Source organism: Rissa tridactyla, chromosome 2, assembly GCF_028500815.1.
Source record: "Rissa tridactyla isolate bRisTri1 chromosome 2, bRisTri1.patW.cur.20221130, whole genome shotgun sequence".
NCBI lineage: Eukaryota > Metazoa > Chordata > Aves > Charadriiformes > Laridae > Rissa > Rissa tridactyla.
The window spans coordinates 110,749,808-110,772,809 of NC_071467.1; the positions used below are offsets into that span (position 1 = coordinate 110,749,808).

The 23,002-nt window shown below is 40.8% G+C and overlaps 1 protein-coding gene across 4 annotated transcripts in view; it reads right to left on the minus strand.

Moving 5' to 3' along the window:
• HECW1 (HECT, C2 and WW domain containing E3 ubiquitin protein ligase 1) overlaps positions 1 to 23,002 on the minus strand; it is a 258,899-nt gene that overhangs the window by 183,386 nt on the left and 52,511 nt on the right. The window contains exon 2 of one of the 4 annotated variants that reach the window (XM_054192338.1): positions 10,274 to 10,331. The exons of the other annotated variants lie outside the window; for them this stretch is intronic. Coding sequence (XP_054048313.1) covers positions 10,274 to 10,300 — 27 coding nt within the window. The 5' untranslated portion in view covers positions 10,301 to 10,331. The remainder of the gene's footprint in view (positions 1 to 10,273; positions 10,332 to 23,002) is intronic. 4 annotated transcript variants of the gene reach the window in all.

Genomic DNA, 23,002 nt, shown 5'->3' on the forward strand with positions numbered 1-23,002 from the left:
CCCAACTCAATCTTTGACTACTTGAGTCACCTAATTTAGGAATGCAGGTTCCCAAGACTCCCTGTGCACTCAGAGGGATGAGACAGGCTCCTCCTGAAGAAGACTGAGACCTGAGAGTAAGGCTTTCCCAGAGAGGACTCACCTCTACCTCTCTTCATCGCCTTTTTAAGGAGTCAATGACTGTTGAGATCCTGGGTTAGGCATGTTAGGTTAGACAGGAAGGAGCCAGACATGTGCATGAACCTCTCGAGCTATAAGATTTTATATTATAGAAGGACAAGTGGGCGAAGCAGTCCTGAGGGTGGCAGAAAATGTGTATTGTAAGTACATTCAGGCATGTGAAATAGAAACATAAGGCATATTAAAAAAATACTAAGCTACTACTTGATTATTTAAGAATAGTCTGATTTTCTAGGCAACAACATAAAATTGCAAACTAGACAGTACTTCCAGAGAAAGTCAAAGCAGAGAAAATAAAAGAAAGTGTTCAGTATACCATATACACTTTATGTACAGATCTTTTGACACGCATAATACCAGTAAATGTAGCAAAGGTTTACAGGAAAAGCTGTGAAGATGTCTTGCAAAATTTAGGAGACTACTAAGGAAATGATGTAGAGTAAATATGAGTTGCAGAAAGATATCCAGTAATGCACAACATTTCCCAGAACTGTCAGGTACAGTGACTTCTTTGCTCAGAAGCAGTCCCTCATTTCCCATCTCTTCCCCCCAGAGAGTCCAAAGACTCTAAAAACTTTTTACAGAAAACACTTCTTAATTCCTTGTGATATGTGTAAGTTATAAAAATACCCCCATTCTCTACCATTAGGAACGTATCATACCTTCCACCGTGACAACTGTTTTGCTAAAAAACAAATCTTGTGTGATTTCTTTAGTGTATATTGCTACCAGCTAGAAAAAGGAAGTTGTCTAATGTTTAATTACATAAACATCAGGCATAGCTTATTATGTATAAAATCCACAAACCCAGAAAAGGCAGAGAGCAACCTAGCCCAGATATCAAAAGTGAAGTTTTTCATATTAACCGCCCTTCAGACAGGAGTATGAATCTTTGGAAGCCAAAGGTTCACGTCAGCGTATATCAACAGAGGATTTATACTGCAGAGCTCAGATCTGCCCATGCAGTATTCCCACCACCTACACTGCCCTCCCTGCCCAGACACTCCCATGTGCAGCACAAACAGATCCATATACACATGCCACAAAGCTTTCATCGTTGCTGTAAGGTCCAAAATTTCTACAGACACTATTCCTTGCAAGAGCTGTGTATGGCTTCCCTCCTGCCTCCCTCTGTTCCAGACTGTCAGCAAGGTCCCTCTTCCTCTGTGCCACATTCCTCATGTCACAGCCCATGCCATGTTCCCAGGTGATCACATGCCTTCTCCTCCCCATCCCTTTTTATTCTCAGGGCATCTCTCCTCTTCCTCGCTCATCAATATTACCACCCTCCCCTCACCCCCACAGGTAGAAAGGGATAGGGCACAAGGCATCCCTTGCTGTACCAGCCGTAGGACAGGCACCGGATTAACACATGGGGACAATAAACACACAAAACTGAGGAAGGGATGGAAGGAGGCTTTTTGCACTCATGTTTCCTTCCAGCTGCCCATGGTGGCTGACCCCCACGCCACAGCAAAGAGAGCATTTCAGATTGCCTACTTCACTCATTGCCCTTACACTCTGTCACACTTCTTGCCTCCATCTCCATTTCTTTAAGAGAAAAGTGATTTGAATTGTCAGCATCTGAACCTCCTCGGGCAGCGAGGCAGGCAGGTGTTATTAGCAGGCTGTCGAGTATTAGTGCCTACATCAACCACCCCTTTGATCTACAAACAACAACAAACCATTGCAATAAACCAGTCTCTCAACCAGACACCAGCTTTGCAGCATGCCCTCAGCTCCATCTTCTACCTTTCAACAAGGTCTAGAATATTCTCTGACATTTTAAAATTAATTGGCTACAGAGCTCCTGTTATTATCATGTTACCTCCAGACAAATACAGAAATGCCATCCAGTTGAGTGTGTTTGATCCCGCTTCCAATCAAATTAAAGGCAAAGCTCCTCCTGACTTCAATGTGGAACAAAGTGACTTTGTAAAGCAAAGGAAAACCCATATAGATGTCAACAGCTGCAGTTAACAAGGGCCAATCCAGACCTGAAAATCAAGACTTCATATTTTAAGTAAAACACTTCAAATGTTTTCATCCATGCTACAACCTATTCTGTTGGAAAACACATTAGACAAACATGTAGAGCAGCAAGTTGTTGCATTTTGGGACACAGATCACAGCAACTACTCTTAGAATGAGATCTCAAAACCTAGAAACAAATCTGTCTTTTGATGGGTTAGGATTATGTATAATAGTATCTTTAGACCATAATACCTGAACATTTTTTCCTATGCAATCATAGTAATAGAACCCAACATATTTTATTTTCTGTCAAAAGAAAATAAATTCCTCATGGATTCAAACTGGAACATCAGACACTGAAGCTCATTCACCATTGCTGCCCGCTTTTTGTCTGATGTCACAGAAGGCAGAATGAAAACTGCTTGCACACATTAAGAGTTTGACTGTCACATTTAAGCATGCTTGTTCTCAGACTGAGTTCTTATGTCTGTATGCTCTTGGGGAGTATTACGATAACATCTGCATATTTTTTGTAATAATTTTTTTTTTAAATATCTAAAGTTCATTATGGTCTTTTTTTAAAGAAAAGATATCTTTTGTAACAAAGGTTTTGAGGATCAACAGTTCTTATTTCGCACTGAAAAACAGTAAAGGAAAACTGATTTATGTTTAGCAATGCCTCAAATCCAATATTTTATTCTTGAAAATAACCCTGACACCATTTAAAGCTTAATGCTACTAATAGACCCCACAAGGCATAGTTTAAAAGGTGAGATTTCTCTGTTCCTGGGCAGGTAAAACTAGCCTCAGATACGTATCTCCAAACCAGACTGCTACTTACTGTTTCATCTTTATTAAAAGTTGTTTATGTTTTGATTGTATAAATCATGAATTGCTACTATAATTGTATTCATCAGAAAGCAAAGAAACTGGGCACACTATCCCAAGAGGAAATGAGTAATTCTGATATTACAGCCTCTAGTTGAGGAACAAGATTCAGATTTTATAAAGGGAAGATGTGGTGGCTTTATCTAGGGCACAAAAATAATTCTACATTAGAGAACAGAAGCTGTGGTTCAGGGACTCTGTTTTCCTCCGTATCACTGTAAGACACTTTGGAGCTACATGTCGAATGTTTTCTGGGGAACTGCAAGCCAAGGTTAGATGAAAGGTAGTCCAGTGGTTTCCCCCTGGAAAACAAGTATGAGCATAAAGCAGATTTTCAAAGCAGAAACCACCCAGAACAACTGGAGGATAAATAAATAAAATAGATAGAGAAGAGCAAACTGGTGCAGGCTCCTCCAACCAAATATAAACATAGAAGAGAGACAAGCCCTACTGACTACCACCATCAGGAGAAACTGGACCTGCACATAAAGATGGGCAACTCCTGATTTCTGAACTTTACCCATACTTACTCCACTGCTACTACAATAATTAGACACAATTAGTCTGTTGTATCGCACAATCGTATGTACAGGCATGTACGTCTACTCACATTACTGCGTGAGGTTCTAATTCACTTTTCTCCCTTTCGCTCCAGTTCAAAAGGTCTCATGAGAGTTTTCAGAGAAGAACAGCAAAGGTGACTGGAAAAGCTACATTTCACTCACCCACAGACAAAAGCACCAGAATGGTTCTGGATGAAGATTCAAGCCATAGTTTCATTTCATTTTAGTGAGGACCGTTAGTTAGACTTAACTCAATGCTTTTTTGCTGCCATTGAATCCTCATCGAGGAGAAGTACTTACAGATTTTAACACTGCACTTAAAGTAAGGCCCAAAGGAGAATTTTTTTAACTTATTTTTCTGGTAACAACTCTTCTGTCAAGGGAGCGTCCAAAATCCATATAGGACTAGGTTCTAGGGCATTGCAATGAAAGTCTACAGTTTAATTAATTAGTATTTAGAGAAGCCTGCACAGTAAGCAAGTTGGAAAACTATTTGGTTCTGCAGGTGTTACACCCGAATTCTGGAAGAGACACCAAGAGGCATTCATCCACATGCAGCAGGGCTGTGGTCAGATGAGTGGCCATACTCTGCTTGGATGTCTTGGTGTGGGACACGGTTCTGTTCTCCTAAGGACACGAAGAACTAACTATTGTCCAATTCTATGCACAAATCAATGAAGCAGGCTTTGGTCCACGGATGCTACTTTTAAATTGATGGTATTACTTGCTGGATAAGATGCTATTCAACTTAACCTTAGGCAGTAAAACTGGAATGTCAATGAGGATAAAACTTGTCTTTTGACCAGGCATTCCCATTAGGGGTCTCAAGCACCACAAGAATTCATTTGTGGGTAAGACCTGCAAACACAAAAGACACTACGCTAAATTAGACAAATTTATCACTTGTACCACATTAGCTTAATGGCCATATACTAATGTTTCTGGTACTTTTTCTCTCAGTATTAGTGATAAATTAACTTGATTGCTGTATTTTTCTAACCTTTAACCAGAGGTCGAATGTTTAGATTAAAGACATTCAGGTCTGATTCAGAAAGCATTCCTGGAAACAACAGCCCTGTTAGCAGTGGAATTAATGAAGCTGTTTTCCTGCCGAGCTCTGTCCTTCATCACCACCAAACCTCTACTAAAGTCGCAGCTTTTTCCTGTCCATTTCTCTGCAAAATAAAAAACCCACCCAAAGCAAAGGTACAGACAACTCCAGCGACTGTCCCTGCTGCTGGAGCAGGTGACAGACAGGCTCTACCTGCCTTTCCCCCAGCCGCGACTTCGGTGTCCCTCTTCTCCCCAACCCCCGAGACCTGTAGAAACTTAATTATCTCAAAGACAACTACTCCTCTCTGTTTTGCTTGAAATTAGCCAACGGCTTCAAAAGTAATTAGGTAAGGGAATGACAGATGCACAGAAAGTGCAATCAGAGAAGCCTGATCAGCCCAGGAAGCCAGGCTATAAAAATTACACCCAGCCTCACCGATTTAATTGATTACTCACACAAAGGGTTTTCCTCATGTGTACAAATCTGCAGAAGAAGGTGCTACGGTATTTTAAAAGCCGTTATAAAAATGCAACAGAAGTCTAATCGAAGCACCTACAGTGGGAACACGACCTGATCTAAAATGTAACACTGCACTATTTCCTTTCCAACCCCATTCTTTCTAATTAGTATTTTGTCATACAGAGCCCAATGCGTTATTCTTTTTCTGGTGGAAAATTTTAGTTACAAAGGAAACCAAGTACATTTATATTCTTCGTATGGATTTTGTGGCAGATTTCCAGCTTACTAGTAAATCTGGTGTGAATTTTTTCTCCCATGTTAAAAGAGGCATCAAATGTATAATTTTTCTTCAAGAAGCAAAGAAATTCACAGAGGTGAAAACTTAAGTGTCATGAAGAATGGACTAATTTAAATTGCAAAGTACAAAAAACCCCCTCATTTATATTTTTCATTTTAAAATTCCCAATGCAATTAAAGTACATATCCACATAAGAATCAGAGATAACATATTTGACAGAGCTTTCCCAGTGTATTGTAATTTTTTTCATTATGCAACTAGCTCTGTAAGTGGTTTAGTATTAACAAAATTAAACATTCATTGATTTTAATTAGTCTTTTATCATATACAATTTCACAAAATAATGGATTTTTTTCAGCCAGGTTCTCTGTTGGCTTTAAAGAGATGGGCCACATTTTGAGAACAGACTTAAATTTCCCAGTAAAATCAAAATATTTGTGCATATCAAAACCAACGTATTTCTGCATGTCATGCAAGGGTAAAGCTGCAAAATACCACAGAAGCAACGTAGGTGCCCAGTATGGAAATCGTGAAAGTTAAAAGCATATTTGCATTTTATCAAAAGAAATTATAAAGCCTTTTGTCTCAGACTCTTTAAAGGCCCACAAGTATCTGGCTGACAGCGTCCAGTAGAGCAACAAGAGATTTAGAATCAGCATCAAAACTCCAAAGGCACACAGTGCAGACATTGCTTCCGATGTCATCAGCGTACCGTTCTCTAGTACAGCTTGCACACATGTGTATGGATTCGCGAAAAACTTTTTAGTTCCTCTGAGGTGAATTCAGCCTAGGCCTGATCTCGCACGTCTTGGGTGCAATGGAAAGACTCCTGCTGACTTCAACAGATTTTGAAGCAGATCCTGTCCCACTGGGTCATTTGGGGTTCTTTTAAATCCCTAAATACTCAAGGTTAGATTGAAAGCACCATCTTCACAGCCTTCCACTTCCATAATATAACAGGAATAATGGCAAACTTATCAAATGTCCTTGCAAGTGCTCTTTTCCTAATAACTTGAATAATAGTATTATTAGGTTGTGCTGTTTTCTAGTGTCTGTCTTTGTTTCTGCTGGTGCCCTTAAGCCCCCTTGTGCTTTCCCAAACGTATAGTTATTCCCTTACGAGGCTGGCAGATAATAAGCAAATACGCAAATACAGAGAATTGTTCCTTCAATTAAACTGGTGCTGGAAATAGGGACCAACGTAAACAGGAACAGGGAATTGTGCCAGAAATTAATCTATTTCTTAATTTCTCCATTAAGATATAACTATCATCCCAGCCAGTACTTATATTACTCTAATTAAAAAGACATTAGGAGAGCAAGGGCCCCAGTTCACAGCTCCACCTCTCCTCCTACCACTGCCTCCCATCTGCTGCCTTTGTCAGGACCACCAGAGGCGAAGCTGAGGGTCTACAGGACAAGCTGGGGGGGTTTCCTGCAGGTTGGCTAGCCACCATCTCTATTGCACCCGAACGGATTTTGGTGGATGTGTCGGCTCTTCTGCCTATCAGACGATCATATGAGAAGAGTTGCAAAGTTCGAAACACGCTCTTTGTGTCTTTTTGGTTAACATTAGCAAAAAGAAAGGCCATGCGAGCGCGTAAGGTACGGTATAAAACAAAGGAGTTGCAAAATGCTTTATTTTGGATACATGGGAAGGCTTTTAGCTGGGAAATAGCTTTCAGTACAGGTTCTGCCTGTGTGTGCTATTTTATAAAAAATAATTCCCATAAATAAGTTTTTGTTGTTGTTGTTTATTTTTGCTTAAGGACTACACTGCAAAAGAATGTTTGAAAGATTTCTGTATGTCAAGTCCTTAAACCAAAGGTAGCAAGTCTACACTAACAATGTTTGGCATAGGAACACCAATAGATCTTTTTTCCATAAATAACTTGCATGATAAAAAGGATGCACTCCCCATGTGATAAACTCTAATTAAAGGTTGGTGGGTTTTTTTAATAAAACATCATTGTGTGTCTTCATGTAAACACACAGCGTACCACAAAAAGCACATGTGCTATAGTGGCCACAGATAAGCCAAATGTAATGTAACGCTCGCACAAAAGCTGATTTTTATAAGCGATGGGTCAATTGTAAGACCTTTTCCCTGACGTGCTGTTCCTTGTCTCATCTAGAAGAGACCTTTTAAAAGCCAGAAATGACTTGAAGGAGCCACCATGCACTAGAGCACTAACTCCTTTCTAACTGAGACCTTATTTTGATTGTGCCATAACTTTTTTTTTTCCAGCTGTTTCTCTACCTTTTCACTCGTCTTATAGCCTGCATTGGGATCTGGGTGCTTGGATGAGGCTAACTTCCTATATTGATTACAAAGTTACAGGAGAGAAAAGGGTGCTCTGAAATACCACTATGAGCATGACTTCAGTTTGTTGACTAGATGGGGTATATGGGGAAACTAAATTAAGTACTTAAACACAGGGCTGTAAATAGTGCTCATGCCTCCCCAAGGATTTGGAAGGGTCCTGCACTCCCTGCACCTGTCAAGTCTTCATATGGCTAACAAATACTGGCTTTTATCTCAAATGCCTACATGCAACTCAAAAGGTTTATCCGCAAAGTCAAGTAAATGCCCTTGCAGGTACACACCACTCATTGCTACAGACTAAATCATGCACCTGGTTTGCTTTTCTTGAAGTAGTCCATGCTGAGGCTGAAAGGGAAACTATTTTTTTTTTTCCTAATAATGACAATAAAGGAGAAAAAAGCATCCAGTAACAGCTGGAAACATCGTTATAAACTTGGTTCAACATGTTTTCACAAGGGGAGGTGAGTCAGGGGACTGAGGAATTATGTTCTTCAATTTAAAAAGTGGTTTGTTTTTTTTTTTTCCTCCATACACAGAGGAGAGTAGTAGAAACAGAGCCAAGGCTGCATTTTGAACTAACGAATTTTGTCAATAAAAAGTACGTGCTACATCTAACAGACAGCAATTTGTGACAAGTACTTATGATTTGCATCACTTTGGTACATCTGAATACAGCTGTCCATGTAGACTGAGGACCAAACTTATCTTAAACAGAAGACTCCCCTGAGGACACAAAGCATCACAGCCAGTTGAACCTGCTGGAGCAGGCAGTTAATTTACTTTCTTCCTGCTGTCGTGTCAGCTACCTATTTCTGGCAGTATTCTTGGTGGGAGGTATTTAATACAACCTCCAGATCTCCTGTGCATCGTATGTAAGGGCCCAAATTCGTTAAGACATTTATGTAGCAGTGAGGGATGCACTTGTTAAAAATTTGGAAAGATACATCGCCACAGATGAAACTGAAAACACTGTAAAATGTATTATGCACTCAGCTTTACTAAAAAAACCCTCTTCAACAATCCTTTTGATATCCCTTCTGCTATTAAACACACCCTTCCTTTTGAGACTCTTCACTTGAGAGAAAACACACAATCCTACAATGACCTGTATCATCTGTTTTAGCGGATATTTCATTTAGTTTTTGGACTGTGGCCTAATTGAAATACATATTTCTTTTCCCCGCAGAGTAATAAAAGAAACTGCCAAATACCTCTGAAGATGTACTTACCTGATGCAATAGCTGCAAAATTCAAATTATTGTCACGTGAAATGTCAGGTGGTGAACAGTTTCCATAAGCTAGAAGATACAAGTATTACTTTTCACGAAAGAGTCTTCCCATGACTCTTAACCGCATTTTGTGAGACTGGATGAACTGTATATATAGCACATATGCCTGGGAAAGATTCACACAGCGTTTAGTGTAGAATACCACCGAGTTTGCAGCTACAGAGAGGTGAAAGCAGGAGTGCTGTTGGACACGGTCACACAAGTTCTCAGTTGTCATCATCAAGAGGCTGTATGTGTTTCCTCAGCAATTACAGCACTGCTTAATTTGCACAGAGGCTCAAAATATCCCCCAGCAAAACTGCCAGCACCTGAGCCTCTCACTGGCTACTACAAAGTGCAAAACTTAACACAGAAAGGATATATCCTCATGAAATTGGAAGAACATAGTGACCTATTACATACATGGCTGTTCACTGAATTCTTACTCTTCACAGAATTAAAAGTTACTTGGATGACTAGTAACAAAGAAAACCATAGAAGCAAACACACAAACAAAAGCCCCAGCCATAACAACATTTTGGTGATAGAAATAACACTAGATAAGCTTTAGTGCATAGTCTGTCTCTCTTTGATAACGCGTGGCAATTCAGAAGTCTAAGCTGTGCGGGAAGATGCATAGAGCAGCAGTGTGTTACGCATGCACGTCATCTCACGGGTTCCCCTAGTAAGTGGTTAGTGCCAGTCACACATTCCTGCATATCACACATTAGTGTCTACCGTGATGGCCGATTTGTGTGTGTCGTGATGACTCAAAATTAATTCACAGTTAGAAGCTGCAGGTTTCAGAAAATGCCTTGTGAAGGTGAGAGGTTGATGCATTCTGTGCTTTGCCTACGCATGGATGCGTGCAACTGCCAGGGTACAGTTGCCTGCTGCTCCCAGGACCTCCTTGCTATGATCTTATGATAATTACCATGTCTTGATTCAATAAGAATTCTTGGGCAGGCCACACAAAACAAAACCAACACTGACATCAGATGGAGCTTAGCAGGTTACAAAAAAAAAAAACAAAACCAAAAACAAACAAAAAAAACCCAAACCAACAAAACATCACTTCAAATGAAGCTTGATTGTAAGTGTTGTTGAAAAGGTGCTCAAATTACCTGAACCACTTTGATCTTAAACATGGACCGGGGGCAGCTGCAACGAGCTCCGAGCTTTGGCACATTCCATTATATGAATGGTAGTGAATTTATAATGGAATGGTATGGATGGTTTTTATAATCAGAAAAACACACTGACCTTAACACTACACAGGTGGAGCAGCATAATGACCCGCCAATTGTAAGCGCATCAATTCCTGGGGAAAAGTTCAATGAGGTTAACTCAGCATGTATCGCATAACCGACATAAGCGACATTTTAAAACATTGTTTTTTTTCCACCAAAACCTGTCTCTCTGCCAACATTTTATTAATTTATTTGCTTCACTGTTCGGCACTGAGTATATCTTACCCATGTTAACAGTGTATTACATTATGCTCCAGTAGACCTGGACGTTGTCATACGCTTCAACGTTGAAATACATGTGTTTAAAAAAAAATAAGAATGGTGTTAACTACAATAAACTTTTCAGATTGTATAAGGTTAAGCATCATATTAATTTAAGTTAGAAACAGAAAGAAAACAAAACAAGAGGCTTGGATATAACAAGAGATACCATTAGTGGATCTTCAGCTCTGTTGTAAAATATTCACATCGAGTGAGCTTAGGTGGGTAGCAGCCGATTGGCATTTCTGCTTCCCATCAATTTACTGATGCCCTTGGATACTCATGGGGACCAGAGACAAAGGAAGTAAATTTCAAAGTACCATACACGAGCTGACTGAATATCCAACATAATTCTAATAGTCCACGATCAGACCACAAAATACAATGAACGACCCTAATCAACATCAACTAGTATTTCAAAAACCCACACGTTACAAAACCATACACGGACACAAGCAACGAAATGAAGAGAAAATTCATTCTGAACCTGGGAAAAACTAATAAGCAAGGACAGAAAGCTCTCCAAACATGTAATAATAAAACTTGAAATTAAAAAAAGTTTACATCCACAATTCAGCCACAACAGCAACATTTATGTCTGTATTTCAAGTCTGTCTCCCTCCTCTTCTGTGACGAGGGCACACAGAGTTTACAGCTTCTCCACAGCACTAGCAGAGAAAGCACCTCAGCAACAAAGGCAGCCTGATACCCCCATCTCCTCACATCACGCCCCTCTGGAGACTGCTCTCCCACCCGAACATTCGTTCCCGCCATCAGTTTCTGCTGTATGCTCAGCAACAGCTGAGAAGGCAAAAAAAATTTGAAAGTCCTACATGATTGAAACCACTACTGAAATCATCATTTCAACAAGAGCACAAAAAGGAATATAAGAACCGTAAGTGACAGGCAAGGTAGTGGATTTAGGAAGCAGCTCCACTGTTCAAAATGTTCAGCTAAAAGAGATTTATAAAACAAAACAATGCCATTTGATTATACTCACCTGAGATTAAAAGACATTCAAAACATATAAAAGCCATGAAATTAAACAAAATAAAAGCACACGTTGCTTTGTCATCTCCCTCTACCCTTCAAAAGTCACTAAATCTCATGGACATAATCCATTTTGGTCCCAAATTTACCAACTGCCTACAGTCTGGTGACCCTTTGCTTTTATTGAAAAAGCGTATTTACACTGGAAATAAAGCAGGGTGATCCCAAAGTTGGGCAAAGAGCCATATCATCTTTAAAGACAATCTCAGAGAAGTTAATCCACAGGCGCACTTTTTCCAGCTGTCTGTTAGGACTGCATACAACAAAAAAAAAACCTCTTCCAAATAAGCAGGACTGTAAAAAACACTTCTCATAACTACAGTCACCAAAAATTTTCTTCAGACACGCAGAAGATGGTTTTAGACCTAAAAGCTTCATGCATAGTAAGATACAATTTTCCTTCACATTCCTGCTGTCGGTGACTTGGGAAAAAGGCACAGGTCTCTTCCTAATCCAATTCTAATGCAGCTTTCATAGAAAGTTTAATTCTCCATAGGCAGCGTGAAAACCCCACAGCTCCACTCCTACCTTCAAAGCCACCCACACCGTACCACGAGGTTACGCAGACCAGGGATGCTGCACAACCAAAGTAAAACTCTGGAGCGAGGAAGAGCTGCCGGACATGCATCCCTCCTCTCCCCTGTTGTGCTGAGTGTGGCTGCAGCAGACAACCCAGCCCCAAGGTGCTGCAATAAACTAAGTTTTCTCCCCCCTCCTTCCTCAAAGCATCTCAGCATTATGGACCTCAAGTCACTTAGTTTGTAAACAGGAAGTAAAAATAAGCCAATATACCCATCTCCCTAAACTGCCTGGCTCACACATCGTGCAAAACCTCAACTGAGTCACAGAAAGAGTTTTTTTGCACAGAGATAGGGTGTGTTGAGATGCCTTCGCACGTTTAATCCAGAAAGAACAACATGGCTCAGTGTTTATAGCAAGCCTGACAGAAGCCCCAGCTGCCAGCACCCTGTCAGGCCACAAACACCCCATGGGGCAGGGATGCTCCAGCGCCACGCTGCGGACAGAGCTCTGGCCACCTACAGCACACTCACACCCCAGCTCGTGTGCCTGTATGTGTCCAAACTTTAATAGCGATAGGTAGGAAAAGCACTATCTTACGTATGAATAGATTTACTCAGGGGTACATTTATGTTAAATGAAGTGCTTCAGAAATGTAATTACAGTTGAAGTGCACTTCAGGTAAACTGGAGAGCCTGTGATCAGATAGACTCATCACCCTGATGAACACTTTTCTGGATTTCTTTGTTGTCTGTCTGTGGGCACCTATGAACTTCTGTCTTTACATTTAGATTGCACATTTCCTGGCAATTCTGTTCTGTTTTCACATGGCACTCGTACAGCATTTACCCTCCCCTTCTCAGCCCATGACTGGGTCTGCCAGTTGCTATTGCAACAAAAGTCTAAAAAGCTCTTATTTCAATAAATGCATACACAAACACATTGTCAAGGACCAGGAAAATCAGAAGTACCATGTTTCGAGCCTGCATGATAAAGAGGTGAGAGGAACAGACTAAAGAATACAGGAGCTGTACTGTTTGTGTCGAGACTACTCACAGCCCAAGTGCCCATTCATTTTGTGGCTGGAAACAACAAAGATTTTCAACAAAGTCAGCCCTGCACCCACAGAAGATGAGTAGTTTCTTCTCAGGTCTCTGTACGAGATTAGCACGATCCAGGAGAAAAGAAGAGTCCCTTTGGCAGTGAAGTTTTCCTAACCTATTTCTCCTGAAAACATGGGGGAATTCAATTGATGTTTACCCTCTCCCCTAATTTCTCTTTTTGTCTCTCTCACCTCTTCTAACACCTTTGCTTTCATCACCCATCATTTAACATTAAGATTTCGTGTTTGCTACCCAGCTCTGACAAGCCCGGCTGTGCCTCAACACCTCTCCCTTCAGGTTTCTTACCTCCTTCATTTCTGCTATTATTCCATCTCCCCTTCTCCTCTTCCACTTTTCATTTCCTTCTGGTTTGTCCCTCTCCATACAGAAGCCATTGCTAGTCTGTAGCATGTGATGCTTGACCCCCTACCCCGGCTCTTAAGCAGTGTCTGAGTACCTTCTGGGTTTTTCTGCTTATCATACAAGTATATCAACATTGTTGGAGTGGGAGACGGACCCGGAGTAATGATGGAGTCTCAATATGAGTATGATCGTTCTCCCTTTATTCAAGTTTTCACAGAGTATGTAGAGACAGGCAATAAGAGCACGCGCTAGCGGCAGCTATATGATTGGCTTACAGTCTGTTCACACGCTGTCCCATGCAGTTCATTCACAGATCAGGTTGGTTACAAGAATTCACATAGTAAATTGCTTAGTCATTAGCACAACATGTTTTCTACCTTCTCAATTCCCATTTTTCCCATATACTAATTCCATCTTCTACCACCTGTTTTGCTCTTAATCTAATCTCTCATAGTAGGGAGGCTGGCTCACAAGACCATTTTCTCTCAGACACATTCCTACAATACCCCCTTTTTCTTCTTGAGCCAGCCAGACCTTATGCATGGCATTTTCTATCATGTCAGTCACTTTGCGGAGAACACACGAGGCTACCATAATCAATAATAATATAACCAAGAATAGCATGAGCCCTTGTTTTAGGAAGTCTGATAACCGTCCCGTTATACCCCATGAGCTTAACCAATCATCGAAACAGTTTTTAACCGCTTTTAATTTGGACATGTTATCCTTCAGATCCCGTAACTGCTTATGAATGGATGATGAATGGTCAGAAAGGTTCATACAACACATACCTTCAAAATCTTCACATCCATGACCCTGAGCTAACAGCAAAAAGTCAACAGCCTCTCGATTTTGCAACATAGCATGCCAAATGCTATCAGCATCAGTAAGCAAGCTAGATATGATTTCAGTTGTAAGGTTTATCTGTTTACTTGCCCAACACCTTATCTTATTCAACATATTTAATGCCGTTGCGAAGGAAGAATACTTAGCCCTATTCTTTGTCCGAGATTCGAAGATGTTATATGGTCGTCACAGGATGGAGTGAAGGTATGAACTGTTCTCTTGGCTCTGTGTTTACTGTGTGCTCTGCTCACTGTGTCTTTGGCCGTATGCAGGCCTCTGCTCGTAGATCTACCACATCTCCCCCTTTTTTGTTTAACACCAGACCATTTATTAACAAGGTCACCATGACTTGTGCTTCTACTCGTTGTGACGCTCTTAGCGGGTTATATACTAAACACAATTAAAAACAGAATCAAAGAGAACCCTGCTAAGGCAATAAATACCCAGATTCCTAAATTTAGCCCAGAAAGACAATTTCTTTGGATTTACCCACGAGAAATCCTTTTGTAATATTTCAAATACATTGCGGTTCATTACGTCTTGAACCTTTAGTATTTGAGCTTTTAGCTGATCATGTAAAGGACGAATATTTTGTTGCAACAACATGTCAAATTGTGATAACCAAGGGTCAAGGTCATCCTTTTTGATGGGGACATGTATGTGGGCTTGGATCCATTCCAGAAAGCTGCTGACAGCACAAGCGACCCTGGAAAAACAATCGTGGTAACACTTCAATCATCATAGTTACTGGTTTTGAAAAGGTATGTGGCAAAAATACCCACTCTAATGCAGTCAGGCTCTTTGCGAGTGCATCATCCCACTGTCCTATCAGGGCATAAAGTTCAAATTCTTGTAGGAAGGTGTTCAATGCGTCTTGCAGCAGTAGTAGACTATATCTTATCTTGCAACATACTGGAATGCCTTCGGAGCTGTTGGGGTTAATGAACATAGAACTTATGGGGGGGGCAGGGGCAGACACAGTGCTTCAGGGCATCCCCTGTACCTTCAAAGTGTGCTCATGTTTCTCTCCCCCTCTCTGACCCGAGACAGCCTCCTTATATCCTGCACTGGATTGACTGGAGAAGTACAGGCTAGAGTCGCTGCATGCATGGCCAGTGCACGCAGCGAGTCCCACCAGACTCTCCTGCACTGGATCGAGTAGAAGAGTACAGGCTAGAGTCGCTGCACACGTGGCCAGCGTATGCAGCGAGTCTCACCAAACTCATGATCCAGCTTTGCCAACAGCGGCTGTCTGATACGTGACTACATTGTTGTAATCCCTTCTTGTTATCTTCTTCTGTGAAGGTCGCGTTCTCATGGATACACACATAGGTTTTTAGAGCAACATATTCTACAACTCGTACAAGGCTACGATGCAAAGCGGCATTTACAGCTGATCGTATAATGCTTATTAAACACGGCAAACAGCATACTAAACATAACAGACAAATACCTTCCACACAGGCATGATCTTTCCATACAGGCAATGAGTATAATTTGCTTCAACCAACCCCATCCCCAAGTCCATCCAGCAAAGAGATTTGAAGCCGTCTTGCTTCAAATCCCTACTCAAAACCACTTTCTGCTGTTTAGGAAAAAAGAAATAAAACTCTGATCATGGTAAAGCTGGCATGCAAACAACTAAAATCAATACCTGTTTTACACGTCTACATATGTGTGCACACATCTACTTGTTCATGATTAGATTTCTACTGTATCCTTGTCTCCCACTGCTGCCCACGCTCTCTATATTGCTTGCGCTCAGCCCGTGAACTATTCAGTTCCTTGGGGTAGTTTGTATAGTAATTAGCCCAACAGATCTCCAGTCACGATGTGCACAGTGCTGGTTAATAATCACTCAGTCTTTGCAAGAAAACCCAGCCAAGGCTGAAAAATTATTTCATTCAGTGGTCAACAGTTTGTCTCTCGAGAGAGAGTGGATACTTGTGCTCAGCATCACACCACTTGCATGGGGGCTGATCTGGCAGCACAGAGAACAGACAACTGCCCAAATCTGGAGCCACCACTTCAGACTGAGATGGAGCACCACACCCAGCCACGCTAAGAAAAAAGACTACATGCTTTTCTGTCAATAACCAATTTGTTAACAATAACAGAAAGGCAGGTATTGTTTTTCCTGCAGAGATGCTTTTCTGTTCCCCTCTCACTCCCGTCTTCGTTCGCCTCTGCCAGCATCAGCCCCAAGATGCTGTTAACAGCTGCCTGCTGCCCAGTTCAAGCATTGTCTTTGCATTGAAGGGATCAGAATAAGATTGCAGAGATGAGAATGACCTTTTTTTTTTTAACCTCCACAGATTGGTATTTGAAAGGTTTTTCAGTTTTTATAAAGATCAGAGAAAGAAAGGTAGTACTGGTTATTTATGCTAGAAATGTTTGTTCCTTCTATCTCAAGAAGTGAAAACACGTGAAAGAAACTCCTGTATTTTTCATTGTTGCTAGTTACACCCGCTAGCTGAGGCCACTATTTTAACACACCTAGCTACAGCAGGAAATATATAAAATCCCTTAGAATAAGTGCTCGCTTTTGTGACTGCAGGACAAATACTAACAAATTCTCATGTGTAAATTAGCTAAATAACTCACAAACCAGTATACAAATTAGACATTTTCTTTTCCCTTCAGTAGACAAAAAAGAAAAAGAGTAATGTCATTAGGAAAAATAATTAATATGTTAATTGAGGATTTTAATTGCCCAGAGACAAAACTCAGTTGCCTTCAAATCTGGCCCGAAATCAGAGTTACATCTGTTGTGCAAAGCACTCTGCAGGCCTCTCGAGGAAAGGCTCAAATTCCATACTTATTAATATAAAATGAAACCTCTGATTGTTTTACTCCAAAGGCAAATTAAAAAGACAGCAATGCCTTCATGCCATTTTCAGGTGAGATCTTCCATTTGCTGATCTGCAGGTCTACCACATTGTTCTCAACATGCAGCACAGTCTTGGAAGGCATCAGGTAGTACAACTAACAACAGATTACTGACATTATTATAAATACTATATTATAAACAATATTATTTGGGAGTTGGACTAGATGATGTTTAAAGGTCCCTTCCAACCCAAACCATTCTGTGATTAAATGCCGATACATAAGACGAAGTTTAGAACCAGGCTTTCCACTGAGAGCCGGCAAGGAGACACATGAGCACAGAACAAAACCCATAATTTCTGCCCCCAACAAGGTGACATCTCAAACACATGCCCACTAAAAGCTTGAGATGAACAGATGCTGAAGAGAAAATGAGACAATATTCACTACCATAGTAAGCTGTGGTCTCAGGACAGACCCCAACCATTTGTCAAATTTTCTGTAGGCATTGCAGAAAGAAGTTTTAAAAAGAGGGAAACAGGATGATAGAGTATTTCCTTTGCCTGACAACCAGGAAAGACAGAGAGGAAGATCCTGTGAAGATTAACTGAAAGTGGGGGCAAGCATTCCAGGGATGTTGGCAACAAAGACTGACCAGCAGCAATGCCAAACTCTTGGTGTGGAAGGAAAGATGGTAGGAAGAGCATCCACAGGTCATTCCTTCCTCTGAAGATGAGCAGCTGTTTGATATATTCCACAGAAACAGGAGCCAACAAAACAAAAAGAAGGCAGAGAGAGAGAAAGAGAGAGAAAATACAGAGAAAATACAAAGGAACACGCTCTGTAGGTAAAGGATGCTTCCAGCAGTACTGTGGATAGATACAAAGTGAGACACATCCATTCCTACAAAGGGTATTGCAATAACCGAGGCCCCAGGGAATGAAACACTGGACAACAACGAGCTGAAGAGCTCCAGAAAGCTTCTCCTACACAGCCCAACTCAACCAATTTATTTCCAGCATCATTTCCTGTCCCCAATGGAGGGATCAAGTTCTGAAAGAGCATGAAATTCTTCCTGCTTTGACAAGCCTCTGGGAAACCAGGCTCCTCAGCAACCTCTCCTTCCTTCTCTGGATTTTGTCAGGCTATTTACCAACATCCTTAGCTGTATATAGAACACTACAGCTACTGACATTTATTAACAAGGTCACCATGACTTGTGCTTCTACTCGTTGTGACGCTCTTAGCGGGTTATATACTAAACACAATTAAAAACAAATCAAAAAGAACCCTGCTAAGGCAATAAATACCCAGATTCCTAAATTTATCCCAGAAAGACAATTTCTTTGGATTTACCCACGAGAAATCCTTTTGCAATATTTCAAATAAATTGCGGTTCATTAAGTCTTGAACCTTTAGTATTTGAGCTTTTAGCTGATCATGTAAAGGACGAATATTTTGTTGCAACAACATGTCAAATTGTGATAACCAAGGGTCAAGGTCATCCTTTGTGATGGGGACATGTATGTGGCTTGGATCCATTCCAGAAAGCTGCTGACAGCACAAGCGACCCTGGAAAAACAATCGTGGTAACACTTCAATCATCATAGTTACTGGTTTTGAAAAGGTATGTGGCAAAAATACCCACTCTAATGCAGTCAGGCTCTTTGCGAGTGCATCATCCCACTGTCCTATCAGGGCATAAAGTTCAAATTCTTGTAGGAAGGTGTTCAATGCGTCTTGCAGCAGTAGTAGACTATATCTTATCTTGCAACATACTGGAATGCCTTCGGAGCTGTTGGGGTTAATGAACATAGAACTTATGGGGGGGGCAGGGGCAGACACAGTGCTTCAGGGCATCCCCTGTACCTTCAAAGTGTGCTCATGTTTCTCTCCCCCTCTCTGACCCGAGACAGCCTCCTTATATCCTGCACTGGATTGTCTGGAGAAGTACAGGCTAGAGTCGCTGCATGCATGGCCAGTGCACGCAGCGAGTCCCACCAGACTCTCCTGCACTGGATCGAGTAGAAAAGTACAGGCTAGAGTCGCTGCACACGTGGCCAGCGTATGCAGCGAGTCTCACCAAACTCATGATCCAGCTTTGCCAACAGCGGCTGTCTGATACGTGACTACATTGTTGTAATCCCTTCTTGTTATCTTCTTCTGTGAAGGTCGCGTTCTCATGGATACACACATAGGTTTTTAGAGCAACATATTCTACAACTCGTACAAGGCTACGATGCAAAGCGGCATTTACAGCTGATCGTATAATGCTTATTAAACACGGCAAACAGCATACTAAACATAACAGACAAATACCTTCCACACAGGCATGATCTTTCCATACAGGCAATGAGTATAATTTGCTTCAACCAACCCCATCCCCAAGTCCATCCAGCAAAGAGATTTGAAGCCGTCTTGCTTCAAATCCCTACTCAAAACCACTTTCTGCTGTTTAGGAAAAAAGAAATAAAACTCTGATCATGGTAAAGCTGGCATGCAAACAACTAAAATCAATACCTGTTTTACACGTCTACATATGTGTGCACACATCTACTTGTTCATGATTAGATTTCTACTGTATCCTTGTCACAATGAAAAGCACACAATGAAAACTGAAGCAAGTTGGTTTATTGCACCAATAGGAAAGGTCTCAGGGTTGATGTTTCTGCATCATCAATGTTAGTTATCCCCTTCTCACATGTGGTGAAATGATGCATATGTTCATTTTTACCTAATATTTTGGCTAGCAATAACACGTTCCAGAAGTGGTCCATAGATATTTTTGATTACTTTGTTCCGCTTTTCTCTTTTTCTTACAAAGAAAATTTCATGCTGATGACAGGCATCAGTGGTTCAACCACTGGGCACAGAAGATTTCTGCAAGTTGTGGGACAGCTGCAGGAACAGCCGTTGCCAAACTCCTCCTAGAGCTCTGCCACTGTGACTCAGCACTGGCTTGAGCAAAAAACATTTTGCTTGACGAGGTGGAACTGTGTACACCACCACATCTTCAGATGGAGTAATTTCTCATCAGTCCACTGGCTCCAATATACTATAATTAACAGCTGGTTGAAGGCACTGGCTTCAAGTCTTCAGTTTCTCCCTGACAATCGTGATTTTCCTAGCGATGTGGATACTTGGCAGTACACTGACTTAAGTAGAAAAACAGTTTAGCACAGTCCATCAGCCACTTGTGAAATGAACTTGGATCTGAATTACCGTCCTAAAGGATCAGTGGAATACTAACATCTGCAGATGAGTTAATGCTTACCAAATGAAGTTTACCACTGAACGAGCTGTAAACATCAAGCACAAGGAAACCAGACCCACCTCCTAAAGAAATAGGCATGAGTGAAGAGTCAGCATTTGCACCCCTTATCCCATCTCTATAACCCTGTAGTGCAAATGCAACTTCAGAGTCTATCTGGAAGCATCCTTTTGCTAGAGCAGAAAGAGATGAAGGAATAGAGAAGACTTGAACAAACAGCACACAGCAAGCTATTATGGTATTTCTGTATTCGAGCAAGATGTTAAAGCTATTAGACCTACAGCGGGAAAAGGTACAAGACAGAAAACTTTATTTAGCACTGCCTAAATGCCATTACTCCCCTCTGACTGCAACAAATCTCTAAAGCCTGTGTCTACAAAGCAGCATCCTTCAAGTATAACAAATTACTGCTGGACCTCTCTGGAGCTGGCAATCTCCAACTTATCTGATGAAATGTGACACAGAAACATCCAACTATCTATTAGCAACACCAGCAGCATCTTCCCCGAATTGCTCAGTGCAATGATCAGTATCTGCAAACTACAGATTACATTACAGCAAAAAAAAAAAAGGAAAAAATAGCAAGCAGCAAGCCCAGCAATAACAAGCTTCTACTGTAAATTGTAAATACCATACCCTTTTACTCCTGTTTCTAAACCACCACCAAAAATCTTTAGGCTACACTGCCAAGACTAACTGCTAACCCTCCTAACTGCTACGCAGGCAGCAGATGAGGCTCAGCATCCTTATTATTTCAATGGAATTACCCTGCACACCACTTTCATATATCACTACAGATATAACCACATGCCATAAAACAACAAACTGGCACTATCTATACCAAAGTCATGAATTTAGTACTATATTAAATGCTGGGTTTGGATAGTTTACTAAACATAGCAGTTATATTGAGAGGTGGGTCCACTATATAAAATGATTTTGCAAGCTGTGGGCCAGGCTGCGATACACTAGATTTTTATTTGCTTTCCCATAAACACACAGGCAAAGGTTAATATAACAGCATCTCAGTGAGTCATATTTAGAATTGCACCATTGACTTCTACAAAGCAATATTCATAGACCAAGTTGTTAATGGAAAATATAAAAAGGGGAAGATTGAAAGCCTTTTTTTTTCCTCCTTAAAAAAAAAAAATCCCAAACCAGAAGCATTATTTCTGCTAACTGGTTGGCTCCAACTTGTTCCGCGCTTGGGGAGCGCTTGCACCAAGTCTCAAAAGGCATGTTCTTGGGAACCCCAAAAGTAGACAACCAGTGCCATCTCTGAATTTACAAGCAAGCTAAATAACTAGACAAGTTGAAATTTTCTACATAGATAAAATGTACAGCCACAATAAATGCTAGATATTAGTAATCACTATTTATCCAGCAGTCCACTTCCACAGCATTTCAAGCTGGCTATAAGGAAAAGAGATTTTTATACTCAGTAGAAGTGATAAATAGAATAATCAATTGGGCAGGTAAAATACAACACTAGGCTTTACAGAAGGCACATGCTATTTCTCAAGTAGACAGACTTGAAGAGGACACATTGTGAAGAGCAGGATGCATTCACCAGAGGAAAAAAAACCAAACCAACAGTTTATCTTCATAGAAGCCTGCCCACAGGGACAACAGCCCAGTATGTCCTACCTAGACCACTAACCTCCCACCACTTGCCACTCACCACCTTCTCAAAAAGGTGATCTCAATCAAAAGGCCTGATCTCAAAAACACAAGTTTAAAAACTCGGTTAAACATCCTACTCAATTATGGTGATATTCGGTTACCCTCACAACGAGATTCCTCCACTACACACCAAAACAGTAAAACAATGGTGGGCAACAAACAAGCCACCATCTAACATTTGTGTTGTCACACAGATTTGACTATGTCTGTAGTTTAAACAATTACTATTATTATTATTTTACTGGATGCCATCGGCAAACAATATTTTGTATCTTATTTATAATTGCATACAATATATGAACAATCACCTTATTTAAACAGATAATCTGATTAAAAACCCTCCAGTATATTCAATTTTGGGTTACGCTAGCGATTAAGATGATAGGATCAGTATTCCATCTGATGCCAAGATTTTACAGTCATCTGACCCTAAAGTGTGCATTAAGCAGTGCATGATAAAAAATAAAAATCAGATTCACAGTTCCCATTTCTTTGTATCAAAACGAGGAGTTAATCCCCTCTTTCTTAACACAATTCATTACACATGATCATTTCCTTGTTTTGGTGTATTCTTCTATTTTTTCAGTAACTGTCTTCCAGTAATGGCAAATGAAACCACACCACTGTCTTGTGTAGGCAAGTCTGAGTCTAAGAACCAGATCTGTTAAAACTAAGACTATCTCCATCTCTAGAGATTGCATTATTGCCTGATCACAAGCAGTGGGGCCAGGGGACTCAGCAGATCTTTCCTGTGGCCTGTGACAGGAGACCACAGTGGGTGCTGTATTGGTCTCCTGGCCTCACCACCTATGAG